Genomic DNA, 19,707 nt, shown 5'->3' on the forward strand with positions numbered 1-19,707 from the left:
CTTTACGTCTTGTTGGCACTGAGCATTATTAGAATTTCCCTCGCTTTCTATCTATCTATCTATCTATACAGCAAACATCACGGTTAATCCGCTCCAGACAGATAAATGAATTTCCACACCCTGTTTATGACTTTAGTCAAAGAGCTTTGAAATACCTGTCAAAAGTTTAACCTGTGCTCCATGACAAGACAGAGATGACAGTTCTTTCTCATAATTAAAAGAATGCAAACATATCTTCCTATTCAAAGGAGTGCCATCAGGAGCAGAGAATATCACAGAGAGAGAAAAGTAAACAAAAATCAATAGGGCTGTTGGGCTTTTAAGTAAATGAAGCACGGCGATAAAGCCGCCGCAATGAAGGGATCAATGTGAAGGTAGTCTTTTCAGCATTTTTTAGAGGAGCGTCCGTATCTTCTAAGCAAACAGCCTCTGTGCAAACAGCCCCTCTGCTCACACCCCCTCCACTCACACCCCCTTCATCAGGCGCAGAGAAAAGCAAACAATCAAAAATCAATACAGGCTGTTAGAGCTTTGAAATGTGCGAAACACCGTGCAGGAAGCATATCGTATATCATTGAGGAGTTTTATTTAATATGTAATACGTGCTCTGATTGGGTAGCTTATCAGCCATCCGACAATAGCATCCCTTGTATGAAATCAACTGGGCAAACAAACTGAGGAAGCGTGTACCATAAATTAAAAGACCCATTGTCCGCAGAAATCCGCAAACCAGCGAAAAATCTGTGATATATATTTAGACATGCTTACATTTAAAATCCGCGATAAAGTGAAGCCGCGAAAGTCGAAGCGAGATATAGCGAGGGATCACTGTACTCCCAGATGGGCTTAAAGTGGAGAAGGACAAACAAACTGTAATTGCCTTTACTTCATTATTAGCAGGTAGACTTATCTTGCTCAACTGAGAGAATTCTAACCCACCTCTCAGTCAGTGGGTAACTGATGTTATGTACTATTTGACATTGGAAAAAATCTAATTCTCACTAAGAGGATCTGTTCAAAACTTTTTTAAAACCTGGCAGGACCTATAAACATTTATAATGGGGGAAAAGACTCCTTTCTCTCTTTACTACTCTCAATTGTTTTACTCTGGCTGTTGGCCTTCCCCTCTTTCTCATGGGTGGGGTTGATTTGAATTTAGTTTTGTTAAGTTTTGAATTGATTGTATGGAATGTTACATGTTTTTAATATATTTAATTAAAGATCAGTAAGAAAACATTGGGCACATAACGATTAACAAGTATCAGCTCTTCTGTATTATTTATGTAACTGAGGAAGCTAGAGAAAGACCAGATTAAGACCCCAACAGGTCCCAGGGCATCACCTTTATGAAGATCACATCTAAAAATAAAATAAGCCGGAAGGTGGTCTCCCACAGAGATTTAAGCCAGTGGTCACTTGTACATTAGATTGAAGTAGGTGATATAAAATACAAGTAACTGCATACATTTGGTGTATGGAACAGTGCAAGGTACTGCTGAAACTGAAAAATGGCAGCTTAAATTTTTTCTTCCATATGGCAAAGCACCATCCAAATGGTATATCTGCTAATGAATTAAAGATACAATTGTGCTTCAGATATGACTGGACTAATGTTTACCTTTGATCTTCAATACTTGCACAGAGGGATTGATTTTAGGGCTTTTTCATGAAAAACATTTACAGGCAAAGACAATCCTTTCAATCTAATGTAGCTTAACTATTACAATTTTTCAATAAATATTTACATGAAGTTGTACTTTTTTCCTGTGCTCTGTCACTTTAATTTGAGAGGAATGTGTAGCAGCATGTTGTTAATTGAGAGAGGGAAAGACAGTAATTACCATTGTGCTGCTATTAAAGGGCAATCAGACACAAACTGAGCAAATGAGCCAACTGAACAGAAGTACAAAACAAAACTAACTTTGTGTTAAACTTGTTATTGTTCTTGCTCTGCTGTTCACTGTAAGGAAAACAAAAAAATGTGAATTTCAATATCCTGTTAGTAATTTCAATTGTACAATTCTTTATAATTTTCAACATGGAGCTAAATTTCAAACCTTTTTTTGGTTTTATGTTGTTGTTTTTTCCCATTAAGGAGGTACAGTGGTTGGTGCTACTGCCTCATAGATATAGGATCCTGAGTTTGTATCATACACCTGTGCAGTGTCCATGTAACTTTTAAGTTCCCTTTCTCTGTATCTGTGAGGGGTTTGCTCCAGATAATCTAGTTTTTCTTCCCACATTCTACATATATGACTGTTAGGTCAATTGGCAATTCTAATGTAGGATTTATTTGAATGTTTCCATCATTTAGTTTGTAGACAGACTAGAGCACAGTCTTGGGTTGGTTTCTTCTTTGCATTCATTACTACTGGGAAAGACTCTGGCCTTAACAACATTGAACCGAATTAAATGAGCTTGAGAATGTTATATATGTTGTATATGCTATGTTATTTATGGTTTCCATAGAGCAGCACCTTTGAATTTTAAGAGAAATTTTAATATTGAAATGAATGACACAGTAAAAAATAGGCTTTTTTTCTGCATCTAAGAAAGCAATTCAAATTTAGTAATTTGGCTTTGTTATGTGGTTTAGTTTGACTTACTGGTTTTTAATCTAATGCCTGTTATTTTGACAATTTATGTTGATCCTAAAACTATTCTAAACTGCCTATTGGTCAGCAGTACAGCACATCTATGATCCACTTTGGAAATACATTATTCACTATGTTTAATTTTAAGAGAAGCAAACTTATTATACATATCATATGAGCTGATTTCTTTCTGTCCCCTAGATATGCTCTATTTATTGGGAATTATTTTGAAATTCATATAGTAACACAATGTACTGCATTTTTTATTTCAGCATACTACAAACATTCACACTGCTGTTGAGAAACCTATATCAAATGCTGTATAGCTGTGGCAATAGGCAAACTGACACTATAACTTAATAAAGAGAGTTCAAATAGAAAAAATTAGGAATGGTAGATGGATTAATAATCTCATTTGAGTGCATTAAACATTTTGTGATGTGTCTTTATTAATTTAGCAAAATGAGAACAGGATATCAAGAAAGGAAAAAATAATGTAAATAAATAATAAATTTCATAAATAGGTAAAGAGGGCAGGCTGGCCTCACAAAACCACAATTTGAAACCCTTTATGGTCATGTAATAAACTGCTTCCCTCTGCCTGACACTCAATAGGCTCCAAAAGAATTAGCACTTCCTCTATCATTCTTTTTTATTTTCCTATAATATTTTTGTTTAAAATGTGTTTTATTGGGTTATATTGCTGGATGCATATGTCAACTGTTGGAATTAAAAATGCAATGCATTTTATCAGTACATGCAACAAACATCTGGCAACAGATATGTCTATAACATAATGTACAATGAGCATGTCATAAGTGACATGATAACTATTATAGACTGCAGTTATATTCTGTTGAATTTACAAAAATTAGATGACACTCTGTAATTAAATCTAAGTGCCAGACCAGTTAGTTATTATGAAGAACTGTCTTTTCCATATTTAATTAACTACCTGTACTGTATGCGTTTCTTATTTTCCATATATCAGTACAAAGTTTATGTATGAGAGTTGAGTTCTTTGTTGATGTATTTTAATGATATGTTGTGGTTGCTCCTTAAAACCTGCTAAAAAACCAAGTTTACCTCTTGGGACAATAAACAATGTCTAAAGTTTTTGTATCTAATAATGATAATTATAAAAAAAAAGTCTATAAAGACTAATTAGATGGCATGCTGCTTTAATCATTTTAGTCACAATTCAAAATGAGCAGTCAGTCACTAAGTATCTCCAGAAGTAGGATTTTCCAGTTTGATTTACAATACATGATTACATTTCATTATAATGAAACAAAATAATTAATTTTGAATACTTACAATAAGGACAACCATATACTTCAATCCGGAGTCCAATCTGTCCTTCTCCATTCCAGTCCAGAGGTACAAAGCGAAGGTAACGAGCAACCACTGAATGTTGCAAGTCATAGCGAACCACGCTTTCAGTATTGGTGTTGCCTACAAAAGCCTAGAAAATTTAAAATATGATCTGTTATATTCAGAACATTACCAAGCAGCAACATGACATTCAAACCTTTTAGATACTAGTAACACCACATATGCTAAATATGAAAAAAGAACGCTGTTACATTTTACTTATTCACAATCTTCATTTGTTATAAACATCTTAAAAAATATTTATCACTTGATCTTTTAGCAATGCATTACTTACACTGTTTAAATATAATGCTTCTAAGTTAGAGCTGTACAAATTAAAATTATCATGAAAGCCATCATCTGCCATTCTTATCTCAGTTCCTGAAGTGGGTATATATAAGTGTCAGTGCTCTATGTTTTAGATTTTTTTATTCAGTTGAAGAAGGCAAAGAGGGAGCTTCAAATGCCGTGATACAATGATAGTCGATCAGAAAGTAGAGGGGGGTGGGGTTCCCCTTGGAGTTTCGAGCACAAAACTATCATACCAGTCAATTAAAGAGCAGAGTTGGGAATGGGCTTGGATATACAGTATGTGATGTAGATTTGTATGACTGAAAACATCAGAAACAATATGCACCAAACACTGACGGATATGCAACTGCCAAAAATGAAGAAGTGGAGGTACTCTGTACTGGTGTACACTGGCCCACTTCAAGCCCTGCATTATCTCCACATTGATAAAGTTAATCTGCTGTAATATCACAAGTGTATCAGAAAAGAAAATCTGTGTAATAATCTAAGTAATTTTCATTATGTTTTTTAAATATGATATTACATCATGCATGTGAAAATGAATAATATTTATTTCCTATTAGCAAATGAAATTAGAGTTAAAATTGAGACATGCAATATTACTTTATTTTCCACCTTTATTTTAACTGGTAGGTAACCACCCAAATAATCAGATTGGGACTCAGACCTAAGAATGTAATACTCTGAATCTTTACCCTGTCAAATAAGTGAAAAAGCTGCCATGGCGCAATGTCAGAGGCTTCGCTTCAGGCGCTAATCTCTGAGATTCAATTCACATAAGGGAAAGCAAAAGTTAGTATACTGATGAGCTCCAATAAGGGCAAAATGTGTTGTTTACTCTTTGTATTGTTTGGCAGATCTATATATATAAAATCCTAAGCCTAATACTGCAATGATTTTGTGCAACAATTTTATGTGACTTTTTAAGTCATGCTTTAAATCGGGCTTATTTTAAAACCTATATATATATATGTTTAGTATCATTCTTTTCAGAATTTATCGAACTTTAATGTAATGTTGTTAAATTTTTAGATTCTTATTCCATTTTTAAATTATAAACTAATAAATATCAAGAACTCATGTCCTGCGAGATGAGACTTTGTGCCAAGAGTTTTAACTATACCCAGAGCTGTAAATAAAAGACAAAAAGTAGATGACAAAGACAGCTGCTATACAGGCTTTTAAATGTTCGAAGCGCTGTGCAAGATGCAGATCATTTAGTAAGTCAACTGCAGCAATCAAGCAGCTGATCGAGCAAAGAGGAGGTAAAAAAACTGTATTTGTTTCCTATTGTATCACCATTTAAGAGGGAGTTTCAGAGGAATGACCGCATCTCCTTGGGGTGCGTTCAACCCCCTCTTCACAACACGAATAGCAGAGTCATGAAGTGGCTGACGTGTTGCGCAGGTAACGAGGGTTGGCGACTGAAATGAGCAAGGGGTAAGCCCCCTAGTATATACCTGTACATAAATAAAAGATTTATTATCATTACTTAAGGGTAGCCATTGACTTGCAAGACTTCCTGGACATGGCAAAAACGTTTCAGACATGCTTTGCCCTAAATAATCCTTACTTCTCTTGCCTCAGACATGTTTTTCTGAGCATCCAGCCAGAGCTGAGTCAGGACGTTTTTTGATCCCTTAGTTGTCTCTTGTTTTGCTTCAGTTTAGTGTTTACATGTCTGACATTTGCTTTTGTTTTCAATTTTGTAACATATCTCAGGATATTTCTACAGTACTATTATTCTCTAATTTGGATTTTGACCTTCAGCAAGATTATGACTATGTACCGGCCTAATGTTACCATTCTTTATTTGCCAGTTTCCCTGTGTCAGAATATGACCTTGCCTGTCAGAAGGAATTACATCATCTGAACCACCCCTTAACTTTTGTCTGCCACTGTTGCAGCTCCAGTGGTCACATTGCTTTCAGAGATTTCAAATAGCTGCCCACTTAAAGATTTCATGACCTCCAAAGGATACTCCTGACCAGCATCATGTTGCCAATGCAGACAACACCCTCAGTCTATTTTAGAAATGCCTTACTCCCACAAAGCAGGGAAGAAACCTGCGCCTGTCTGATATCAAGTAATATATCTCGAACTAGATGGTATACTCTAGGGCAGGCATGTCAAACTCACTACCATTGGAATGCCGCTTCGACTGCCACACATGGGTCAGAGGGCCGCACTGTAACAAATACTATTATACTATTATACAAAGTTACTGTAACTTTCTTTCCAATACTGAAAATTTTAAAAATGTAACAATTGAAGTTTAAAGAAAAGCAATTTACTTCCATACAATCTCTGTATAACAGCGTACAATTAGAGTCTTAGCCTCTTAGATAGGTCCTTATATAGGAGTCTTACAGTCTGAGATCTATTTCTTTTGTCCCAACACTTATCATCTCTTTAGTAACCAGTTCGTCAATATCAGGCTTGAAATCTTGTGCAGCTGCAACTTTTATGGGGGATGAAAGGTGATCGACAGTAAGTCTTGAGCGATGTGGGACTTTGGTAACTTTCATTAATGAAAACAATTGCTCACAAAGATAAGTGCTTCTGAACTTAGAAAGTACACTCGATGCCAACTTACGGATCTGCACATACGAGTGTGGCAGGTAAGCATACAAGCCTGTCACACCAACTTCGTTGTATTTTGCCTTCAGAATAGAATCTGACTGCAGTTCAATCGATTCCATTTGGATATTCTCAGGAACATTTTCAACGTTGTAAGAGTATGGTGACATAAACAGAGCAAAATCCTGTTCGTGTGAACTGAAATCACGAAAACGCTCGCTGAATTCATTGTTCGGTAATTCAAGTTGGAAAACAAATCCTCCAAAAATCTAATTTTACTTTACTAAGTTTACTTCAAAGTTTATATTGTAAAATAAGCCAATATGCAAAAAGCCCCCTGAACTACACTAATTTTACAAACTCAAAATCACAAAAATTTGCTAATAAACAACTCACCAACTTCTCCACTTCAGGGGCCTCATGTATAAACGGTACGTACGCACAGAAATGTTGCGTAAGAACTTTTCCACGTTCAAATCGCGATGTATAAAACCTACACTTGGCGTAAAGCCATGCACTTTTCCACGGTACCTCATTCCTTGTCGTACGCAAGTTCTCCGCTCGGTTTTGCAAACTGGCGGCACCCAGCGTCAAAGCAATGGTACTGTTCTTGTGTGATTACTCATTATTTTCATGACGCGGCTTTATAAATACACAGAAACTAACCGCATATTGTTTATTAGTGTAATGCATCTGATTGTAATTAACTCGTAACAATATAATGGTCCAGGAACAGCCATAGTATTCCAAATGCCATAACTGCTTTAGCGTTGTTACTCTCACTTCTCCTTCTTCTTCTTCTTTCAGCTCCTCCCGTTAGGAGTTGCCACAGCGGATCATCTTTTTCCATATTTCTCTCACTGCAGCACTTGGAGTATTTATATCACTGTATCTGAGTGTGAATCACAGCAGCAGCTGATCAGAAAGAGAATTATCGGTATACGGCATTAAGCATACGCTGTCTCTGCTACGGCAAAACGTTTCAAAGCCTTTCCTGTACGGACCTCGCGGTTCAGAAACAGTTTAATCCCAAGAACTTTAAATGCAGCCAATCAAGTGCTCCTTGTAGAACTGTTTGTACTTATAAGTACAATCACCACACTGTAAACTTGCACTACAGTTATAATATCGCACAACCTGAGCCACTTTATAAAGCGCGTATTTACATATGATGACGATATCATTTTTAAGGTGAAATGCAGCAAAATATGTTTGTTAAATTATACAGATAAAACTTTAACTTCATTTAAATAATCTATATTCTTCACTGGGAGTGTCTTTAAGGATAGAATAATTAAACATGTACTACGAAGATATTTCAATGTTCTTTAAACGTTTTGAAGAATCGGCGCTAAGCTTACAGATGGCTTAACGTCTATTACAGAGCTGATTGTATGGCGATCGGTTACTTGGGGAAAGAAAAGCACTGACTGCAGTGACGGCTACGCCAATATATATTGAATATAAAACAGAAAGATAAAATAACAACACAGCTAAAAGCAGCGACAAATTTCGGCAAAAGTTAAATGCTTGTGTCATGAGCACGAGGCGGCTAGTGTCTGCAACATACGTGGCCATCCACCGTGCATGACATTGGCGGCGAAGGAGCCACCGATTCTTCCTCTGCCCAGTGCCACCACAAGCTTAGAGCCGCCCTGAGTACTGCTGCAATAAATTATTTAATTGAAGTGAAACACATGTTTAATAACGTGCTTTAACTCCTATCATCATGAAAATGACATCACGTATACATCTCAGTATTTTAGTTATTCAGAGAGCTGTAATATCATGATTGTAATGGACTCTGTGTCCAGTTGGAGGAAGAGAGCTGGTTTAAGAAGCAAGTAGTGATTCACAAACATAGAGCACATAGAAAATCAAATACAAAACAAAGCATTTAACGTGCTACTTTAATTACAATGTGATTTTAGAAACTGGTTAATTAAACAATTTTAAGATGAATTTTATGATGTTCTACTTTAATGACAAAATAAACTACGTGATTAAAGTGGAAATGTCGAGATTGAAGTGGACATTTCGTGCTTTTTCCCCACCGTGTGGCTTTTTTCTCTGTACCCTAATAAGCTTTCATATGACACTCAGACAGTGGGCTTACAACTCGGCTTTCCACGGCGACTTTGATATGTGACTTCTTTTTTATTTCCGGCACTGTGCGATTTTGTGGATGTGAGCTTTCATGTTTCTCCAACACGCTATGCCACTCGATCAACTTCCTTTTGTTGATTATACCACGGCTTATTTGAACAAATAGTATGTTTTTCCTTTGCCTCCACTTGGTATTCGCTGAAATTCTTATGTTTCCCCCCGTGCTTTTCCCATTGTCTTTTCACAGAAGGCTGCGCTTAAGGGTGATTTATATTGATTTGCATATTCAAATAGGCGTAATTCTGGGAGGATTTGGGGCGTTACATAATGCGTGCGGCGTTAGTTTTCAGGTGGTCGGGATTTATGTAGCGGAAGAACGTGGAAGTTGGAGTACGCACAGATTCCTGCATCTGGATTTTTCTGTACTTAAGCACATTTCGGCTTTTGTGCTTACGCCATGTTATAGTGCGAGTTCTACGCACTGCGTTATACATGAGGCCCCAGATCTTCAGCTGTAGTCTGCACTAATGGTTCATTACAATACTTGCACAAAATTACATAAAACTAGAGAAAAAAAACGTAAAAATATCCATCCATCCATCCATCCTCTTCTGCTTATCCGAGATCGAGTCATGGGGGCAGCAGCTTGAGCAGAGATGCCCAGACTTCCCTCTCCCCGGCCACTTCTACTAGCTCTTTCAGGGGAATCCCGAGGCATTCCCAGACCAGCCGAGAGACATAGTCTCTCTAGCGTGTCCTGGTTCTTCCCCGGGGCCTCCTCCTGGTTAGACCTGCCCGGAACACCTCACCAGGGAGGCATCCAGGAGGCATCCGAGCCACCTCATCTGACTCCTCTTGATGCAGAGGAGCAGTGGCTCTACTCTGAGTTCCTCCCGGATGACTGAGCTTCTCACTCTTTAAGGGAAAGCCCAGACACCCTGCGGAGGAAACTCATTTCAGCCACTTGTATTCGTGATCTCGTTCTTTCGGTCACTACCCACAGCTCATGACCATAGGTGAGTGTAGGAACGTAGATCGACCGGTAAATTGAGAGCTTTGCCTTACAGCTCAGCTCCATTTACACCACGACAGACTGATGCAGAGCCCGCATCACCGTGGATGCCACACCGATCCACCTGTTCCATTAGATAGATAGATAGATAGATAGATAGATAGATAGATAGATAGATAGATAGATAGATAGATAGATAGATAGATAGATAGATAGATAGATACTTTATTAATCCCAAGGGGAAATTCACAGAAAAGGTAAAAAGATAAAGTCATATACGGAGCTGCTGGAAAGGCTGCCACTCAGATGCGGCACTGGAAATACAATTCATTACGTGAAAATATGCAAGCTTTTACTACTCATGATGGTCAGTTCTGCCCAATGGCCAGTCTCAGCAGCCCAGCCAGTACTGTAGCCTGCCAGGCTGCTGCAGCTTAGAACTTAAGTTGCGATATCACGGCTCATTAACTTTGGTCAAGGTGTTGAGAGATGGTGCGGGTTTGTGTCATTCCTAGGGTATCAAGGAGCTGACGCTGCAGCTGCAACTATACTAGCAGATGACGTTTCCGGTACTGTAATGCCATGGCAAAACATGCTTTTGTCATAAGATGGAAGTAAGAAAAGTCAGTAAGTAACGCTGAAGATGCAGAATGATTCAAACACAAACGATAGTAATCATTTTGAACAAGTTTAGTGTTAACTAGGATCTGTCATGCGGGCCTCATAGATTTCTGTTGCAGGCCGCGTGTTTGACATGCCTGTTCTAAGGCCACACATACCTAATAATAAAGGGTGTATACTCTGATACATTTTGGGACACTGAAAAACACCACTCTGTGACCCCTGCTATACACAACAGACCTTATTTTTCATTATGTGGCTTACCAATGTTTCATTGGGTCCTTCCATCCTATTAACTAGGCTTATTATGCCTTACATGACATCATAAAAAAGAAAAAGCCAGCACCAGTTTAACACTAGAATTCCTGAAGCCTACAAAAAAACTCGTAATCCTGGACCACCTTAAATTCCTTTGCACATCTCCATTAGTATCTTTTGTTTTGTAAATGTGTTGATCAGCACAAGCAGCAAGCCACCTGCTATCCCATCTCCCCACCATTGCAGCTCAACTCGGTCAAAAAGTTCTACGTGTGAGGTGCCTGGAATTGTATAGGGTAAATAATACATCTTTATTTGGAACACATGCATTTCGTGTGTGTTCCATGTCTACAATGATCTATGTACTGTAAATGTAGGATGACAGGAAATGCAAAGCAAGAAATGTTGAACACATACCTAAAACAGAAACTTTTTCATGTTATAGTACTAATAACAAAATTTTGACATGAAGTGTATAATTTGTCAAGACTGAAGTCCAAATATCAAATAAACACTTTCAGGAAAGGTATATGTATAACAAAACAAGAACATAACCAAAGAAAAATAAATGTGTGTGCAATGCCACTTTAGTACATGAATGACTTTAACTGAAGGTGGAAGCTCCTGTCGCAATTTATACAACTGTTGTTGTGGTTCTGCCTATGTCCAGAAAAGGTTTCATAAGCTTTATGATCTTAGTCCCAGAAAGTCTTTCTCTCATGGGATGACTGGGATCTTTTCCTGAATAAGGAGTGGTATTGCACATGTACTTTGTGAGCATGGCCATATTCATCAAACACAGGAAGCTTCCTAATCTGTAAGAAGATAAGTAAATAAATATAGGTAAACAACATTCAATGTGGCTTTTATATAAGTAACATATAAATGCTTTTCATATAAAGAGCATCGTAAAACATAATCACAAACTGAAATTTGCACGATACCTTGGCAAGCTCGGCATGCCCTGCTGTTTCAATGAAAGACATGCATGTGTCAGATTCACTGGCAGGATGATGCCCGACCTGTTGCTGCATCCAAACAGTGCCATTTTTTACCTTTACACCAGGTGCAGCTGTGTTGTTCTTATGTGTTAGTGGACATTTCTTGCAGAGAGGGCTTCTGTTCTCTTTCTCCTCTGTAGAACCCTCATCCCCATCTAAGTTCAAATCTGTTATAGCACATCTTTGTTTGAAAAAAGCAGTGTCCGATCGGAGGAGCGTGAACGTGATTGAGAGATAAATAAATAAAAAAAAATGCTAACCTTTACAAACACCATAAATTTATACCGGGTGTTACAGAGTCAAAGCAAATATATGTTTTTATTCTATAACTAGCTGAAATACTCGCCATTGCCTGGGAGGAAAATAAAATGTTTTTTATAATTGTTTTATAATTACAAAAAAACACAACTTTAAAAATAAAAATAAATATGAGTCGGTTGTTGAAACCCGAAAAATCGATCATAAAATCAGACCCCAACTTATACGCCCTTTGAAAAATGCGACACTTACTCCAATCTCGCATCAATTTCGCAGATGCATTGAATTGTGTGGCAGTAGCGCAGTTACCGATTTGATTCACCACTTCAAAGACGTTTAAATTAAAACCAGCTTCATATTTTCTTCTGATCGAATGCTCCATTGTAGATAAGGGATGCTCTTACGATAAAGTTATATGAGGGTGTGAGATACAAAAACACAAAACAGTGCAAATGTTGCTTTGGAATAGTTCGGGTATTACTGTGTGGTCACGTAGGCACAATAGAGAAAGAGAGAGAGAGAGAGATTAGGAGTACATGCTGATACAGCGCATTGCCTCACCCACATAGAAAAAAAGGCAGTGTGCTCCATGGTTACTCTCTCAGGTGGGCGTTAGCATATCATAATCTCTTTGACCAATAGTGTGAGTTTTCATCATTCGACTTGTACGACCAACATTATTAATATACCAGAAATTATACAGTAAAATCCAGGCCCAACTTATCTGTGGGCATATACAGTATGGCAATAAAAACAAAAACATAACTTTAAAAATAAGAATAGATTAACAAACATTGAAGACTCACTAATGTGTTTGTCTTGCAGTCTTGTATGTATGTTATCATCCAGTTGACACTCGGAACCAGCCAACTCTATTTAATTTTAAAAGCAATAGGGGCGCGGTGGTGCTCAAATATAAAGAAAGCTGGCAGTCACCTCCAGTTCGCTGTCTGGTGGTCATTCAGAGTGTCAACTGCATGATGACATGCACACATGACCACAAGATCACCCCCCCACCTTACACAGAAGGGTGTAGGTTAGGGATGATTTCACCCTACAGTATTTTAAGTCGACCAATGAGAAACATGTCTGCCAAGTGTCATGAAAATCGCTCCAGCTGTTCAGAAGTGATGCTGGAACATAAAGTGCATACATATACACACACATACATTGACCTAATGAAACAGGACAAAATTTAAAAATCAATAGATGTTGGCACTGTATGAGATCGTGTTCAGCTCTGACGGGAAACATGCCCATGATATCTGTGGCAATCAGCAGCTACCCTCTAAAACACACGTCTCTCTCAAAAATGTCAAACGTTACTCCTTAACAATCTGTAGATGATAATGTATGTTGAACAAACAGGTATCGCTAGCTAAACGTAGGCAAGGTGCACTCCAAAACATGGTAAGACACAGAGTAACTCGAATAGATAGATAGATAGATAGATAGATAGATAGATAGATAGATAGATAGATACTTTATTAATCCCAAGGGGAAGTTGTCGATGGAATGAGGAAAGCACCGTTACCCTGTTCTCGGCCCACAACCACTCTGTTGGATTTGCATAAATACATCAGTACCACAAGACAACCATGGTACTTAGCATAATGAGAGAAGTCACGGGATCCTATGAAGTACTGAAATCGTCAGACCTACTTTGGGCATCTCTCTCGTAGAAGGATTCATGTTGCCAACATGCTTGCATCGTATGTGCATTAGCAGCTAAGTGACTGCCTTTATTCTGAGGTTTCCTTTTGCCGGTTGTGATCATTGGCCGGTTTGTCATCCCGGCCAACACCCCCAGGCCTCCAGATGGAGCCCTCCCTGCAGCATGGAGGTGCCCTGAAGACCAGCAGGGAGTCATGGACTAAGTAGTTCATATACAAGACCCTGCTAGTTACCACAGGGGGCGCAAGAGGGAGCTGCAGGGAGGACCGAAGACTTATTTGTGCCCTATAACCCGGAAGTTCGTCAAAGGAAGAGCGACAGGCTTCCGGGGTGAAGAAAAGAACTTTTTTACCTGACCCGGAAGTGATACAGGATCACATGGACTGGGATTGGGAACACTTCCGGGTCAGGGAATATAAAAGGACTGTGAGAGCTCCCAGACGGCGAGCTGAGCTGGGTGGAAGAGTGGCAACGTGTCTGGGAGTGGAGGATTGATTTATTGTATTTGTTAATTGTGATTTATATGAGTATAGTGGAGGAAAGGGTGCTTTGTGCACTGTGGAGATTTAATAAAGTCAATTATTGGAGTTTTACCTGGTGTCTGGAGTCGTAGACAGGGATTCAAGGGAGCGATAGCACCCCATTTCTGTCACACGATGTGCTGGCCTCACTTGCGTATCCTAGGAGCTGGAGCCCTTACCCCGACTCTGCCTCTCACTTCCGGGCCGGACAGACACACACACTACCACACGTAGACGTTTATATATATAAGATATATAAATGGCTGTTTGAGTCACAAAGACAGAATGAGTCCCAAAAATAGTTGGGATGCGCCAACCCGCCCAACTCTATTTAATTTGAAAAGCAACAGAGGCGCGGTGGTGCTCAAACATAAAGAACTCCAGTTCGCCCTCTGGTGGTCGTTCCAAGTGTCAACTGGATGATAACATGCATACAAGACCGCAAGATTACCCCTACCAGAAGGGGGTGGGTTAGGATTGATTTCACCCTACAGTATTTTTAGTCGACTAATGAAAAACGTGTACCAAGTTTCATGAAAATCACTCTAACCATTTGAACGTGATGCTGGAACATACATACATACTGTACATACATGCACACATTGACTTTTATATATATAGATAGCTACAATAAGAGAAGCTTACTAATCAAAACAGTAATTCTAGGAAGCACCCAGAATCAAACCAGCAACCTCTTGAGTATGAGTTAGTAGTTCTTACTGCTGCACCAACCAAGTGATCGTATCAGAATTGTACCCTAACCCAATTTCTTTTTCTTTGATTATATTCTTGAATGAAAGCATTTTTGATTTGTTATACATGCACCTTTTGTGAAAGTGTTTTTTTGATATTTGTTCTTCAGGTTTCACACATTATACACTTCATGTCAAAATTTTGTCATTAGTACTATAACATGAAAATAGTTTCTGTTTTATGTATGTGTTCAACATTTCTTTACTAGCATTCCCTGTCATCCAACATTTACATAGATCATTGTAGGCACGGAACACACATGAAATGCATGTGTTCCAAATAATGAAATATTATTTTCCTAATACAATTCCAGGCACCTCACACGCAGATAAAAAGCCTTGAGCTGGGAGAACTTTTTTCCAGAGTTGAGCTGCAGCATTGGGGGGATGGGATGGTAGGCTGCTTGTACTGATCGACAAATTTACAAAACAAAAGACGCTAATGGAGAGGTGTGAAGGAATTTAAGGTGGTCCGGGTTTACAAGTTTTCTCGTAGGCTTCAGCGATTCTAGCGTTAATTATTCACATCAGTGCTTTTCTTCTCCACTTATTGATAACATACTTGTATTTCATCATTCATGTGGACAAAAAAAAATTGTAGTAGCTGGCTGAAGAATAGTTTATGGTTTATGCACTGAATGTCACAGAATCTTTGAGCATGGCTTCTACATGTAGTTTACATTTAGAAATAAAATGACAAGGTTAATCTGCAACAGAGTGCTTGGACACTTTCTAAGCCTCTTCCCTTATATGCATATTTTTTCCACTGCAAGATGAAATAGAGAAAAATGTCAGATTTAGAAAACTCATAGAGGATTACTGGACTTGCTTTATTGATTATCTTACATGCCACCTGAACACACTAAATATTGAACTAGATAGTAGTGTAGAACATCTAGCTTATGTATTGCACAGGATCCAAGCATTCCAAATCAACTTCAAAACATTGTGCCTGTTTGATAAAGAACCTTTCCAAAACTGTGAGTAATGACCACAGATAACTCAGAACTGAAGATGCACTTCAGTCACAGCAACTTCGTGGAAATGTTGGGAATAGTTGAGGGGTCGATTTGAATTGAGATTCCCAAACTTGACAGTCTGTTTAATGTAACTGTGTTCTCTTTGCCTTGAGCAATTACTGAGCTCTGCCCTGCTCAATTGGGAAGTGAAACTGTTGAGCGGCAGATGAATGACATTCTGAAAGATGAACTCAGAACAGCTACTAAACACTTCTACAGTCTGTTTTACAAAGCATAATGTTCTAATATAACAGTGTGTACAAAAGGCAGTGTCATTTTCTGTTTGTTTATTTAATTATGAATGCACATTTTCCACAATAAACATGATAATGACAAAATATAGGGACAAAGTGACAAATGAACATCTGGCCTGACTAACAAGAATCAGTACGGAGGACTAAAAATATATTATGACTGTCAAGGAGATGCATGCATATGTCTACTCATGTCACCATTAAGGTAGGCTTATTTCAATTTTAACTGGTGTTGGCTGCTACATTAGCATGTTATATTGCATTTTGATAGACATGAGTAAGCCAAATATTTTGTGGTGGGAACTAAACAAAAGCTGACAAGTCTGGTAAATGTCATTTACGTTGATTTGTGCAGCATGGCTCAATATTTCATTTTGGCCTGTCAAAGTGGATCCTGTGAAAATTACTGGGAGGACAACTGCCATACAGGCTAATGTTCCTCAGGGACACCCATACTTAAGACCACAAATCAAATTGAAGAGCAAAGATTTTATGTACAGACTTGGATGATGGCCATTGAATATAAAATAGCAATCCACAACTAGGACTGGGCTTTTTAGTAGGAAAAAATAATCCATTAAAGAGTATATAATGTTCATTTCAAAAAGAGCTTTATATGTCCTATGCCAAATAAACAGTATGTCTCTGATGACTACATTAACAAACATATTTTTAATTACTCTACAAGAAAACAAAAAGTATGACAATCGTTTATTACACAAGTGTTTTAAAGATGTAGTGTTCATACCTTATGTTATGCAAGTCAATAATAATTTCTATATACAGTACATACACAGTACCATGATCGTGCTGAAGCCTGTTTCTGGCAAAACTTAAGCCATTCTTAGATTATCTCTTGAGATTCTTTCTTTGTACACTTCCCATTGTTACATGTTCTGATTTCATTTCTCTGCTGAAAGACATATTTTTAGATTAATTTTGTACTTAAAATTGAGTAAATGAATGTACCATTTAATGAAATAGTGCCCAATCAAGACTTAGTTCCTGCTTTAATGGACTGTGGCATGAACTGGGCAAAATGAACGAGCTTTAACAGGACACCATTCCAATTAAGAGCACACTCACATATACCTCAACACTAACATATTCTACGCCAATTAGGAATGATCAGTTCATGTTGCAGACACAGATAGCACATGCAATCTCCAAAGAGATTGTAACCAGACTGGGAACTTGTATATATTCACTACTATACCTGCTACCAATGCTGTGGAAAAATATTTTAAGAACTAAAGGATAATTTTCTTCTTTAGGCTAGAATGCATATAGCTCTTTGTGTTTAAAGTGCTATAAAACTCATTAATCTGAATTTCTACTGTTTATCAATATTTTTGAAAAAGGGTAAAAAAGCATAATTCTGAATAGTGATAAAGTTGCATAAATGTGTGCTTCATTTGATCATTCACTATGCAAGGATGAAGCCAGAGAAGCTGCCTTAATTAATTAAATTAATTAATTAGCTTAATTATTACTTGTAGAAAAGAAGCTGGGCTGCTTTTACAAATAATGCTAATGAAGACATGGAACAGGAGAAGCAGCACAGGTTAATAAAAGATGGAAAAGGTTGAAAGTTCCTGTTGGGAGTCCAAAAGATGCAAATAAGGGTAAACACCTAGGCAAGGTTTTAATAGAGAAGTGAGATATTAACACAAGAATCCCTGAAGCCTACGAAAAAAGTCATAATCCCGGGACACCTTAAATTCCTTCGCACCTCTAACATCAGTGTATTTGTTTTGCAAATGTGTCAATCAGCACAAGCAGCACGCAGCTTGTTAGCCCACCACTGATGCAGCTGAAGTTCTTCCAACTCAAATCTCTTTATCTGGGTGTGAGGTGTCTGAAGTTGTATAGAGTAAATAATATATCGTTATTTGGAATACATACATTTCATGTGTGTTCCATGTCTACAACGACATGGGTAAATGTAGGATGACAGGAAATGCAAGACAAGAAATGCTGAACACATACTTAAAACAAACTTTTTGCATGTTTTAGTAATAATGACGTGAAGTGTATGAAGAGTAAAGATTTTAGTCTAAATATCCAATAAACATGTGCGCTTTTATTCAAAAATATAACCAATCCATCCGGTCTGGTGGTATGTCCCCTACTTTGACAGGATAAGGGAATTAAACCAATTAAGTATTTACAACAGAAGGCTACATATAATTCTCCAAGGTATAGATAAAGCTGATCTATCAAAATTCTTTTGATTAAGTAGTGAAATCACATACTCATGCTCACAGGTTGAAATTATTGGTAGGTGCCTTAAGGCAAGATCCAGGAAGCCCTTCCTTTCACAGAAAGTTATAGGAACAAAAAATACAGCTAAGTTATGTAGTATAAGCAAGAATCTTGACCAGCTTTAAAAATATTTGGAGGAGATATTGAGACAACTTAACTATTAATTACAATAAGCAAATGAGCTTGACAGACTGAGTGGCCAGCTCTTCTCCGTAAAACATGCTAAGTTGTGATATTTTTTATTTTTATATTAGTCCCTTCTGTCTCTTAGATACACCTTTACTTTGGATATCTCCTTTGCTGCTCTTGCTTAGCAGGGAGAAATCATCATTACAAAGAAAATGTAATAAGAACATAAGACATTTGACAGATGAGCAGAGACCATTCAGTACATCAAACTTGTTTGTTTAGCTAATGGTTAAGCTGTCACAATATATTATCCAGATACTTCTTAAAGGCTGTCCAGGTTTGTGTTTCTGTAGTTTGTTTCAAATTCCCACAACTTTTTGGGTAAAGAAGTGCTTACTGGATCCATCTTAAATTTACTTCCCCTTAATTACCACTGGTGTCCTTGTGTACATGACTCACCATTTACTCAAAGGAATTTGATTGGGTCTTATTTATTGATGCTTTTGAGTATTCTGAAGTGCTGAGCAATGACTACAAACTGTAAATCACAGACAATCACAACAATTTCATTGTTATGTGCAAAATTCAGTAATGAACTCAAAATTAGTGTATTGCGTGTCATTGGTTTGCAAACATTTTAAACAAATAAGGTGCTTTTTAACAGCAGTATTCCCTTTACATGCCAGCAGTTAAAATATTTCTTGTAAATCTCAACTTAAATATTAATGTAATCAAATCAAATATAAAACCAAAGCTATTTGCCACTGCCAGGTCATTAACATTTTTATCTAGTTTGTTATAGAAAAACTAGTTACCCTCAGAGTCCAGAGCCATGATCATAACATTATAACACGCACCTTCCGAACAACATCAAGTTAACATTTCTAAATCTGTTTTCTTTTTTATCTGAACAAATACCAGCAGAAACATTTTTTTTTTTATCAGGGAGCCACATAAACAATCTATGTTCAGTAACA

General features: G+C 37.6%; 1 protein-coding gene across 1 annotated transcript in view; it reads right to left on the reverse strand.

The window, feature by feature from the left end:
• The window catches only part of cntnap2a (contactin associated protein 2a), a 986,203-nt gene that overhangs the window by 474,051 nt on the left and 492,445 nt on the right, over window positions 1-19,707 (reverse strand). Inside the window, exon 3 of the mRNA XM_039753312.1 lies at window positions 3,912-4,059. Coding sequence (XP_039609246.1) covers window positions 3,912-4,059 — 148 coding nt within the window. The remainder of the gene's footprint in view (window positions 1-3,911; window positions 4,060-19,707) is intronic.

The sequence above is a fragment of the Polypterus senegalus genome, chromosome 5, assembly GCF_016835505.1.
Source record: "Polypterus senegalus isolate Bchr_013 chromosome 5, ASM1683550v1, whole genome shotgun sequence".
Lineage (NCBI taxonomy): Eukaryota > Metazoa > Chordata > Cladistia > Polypteriformes > Polypteridae > Polypterus > Polypterus senegalus.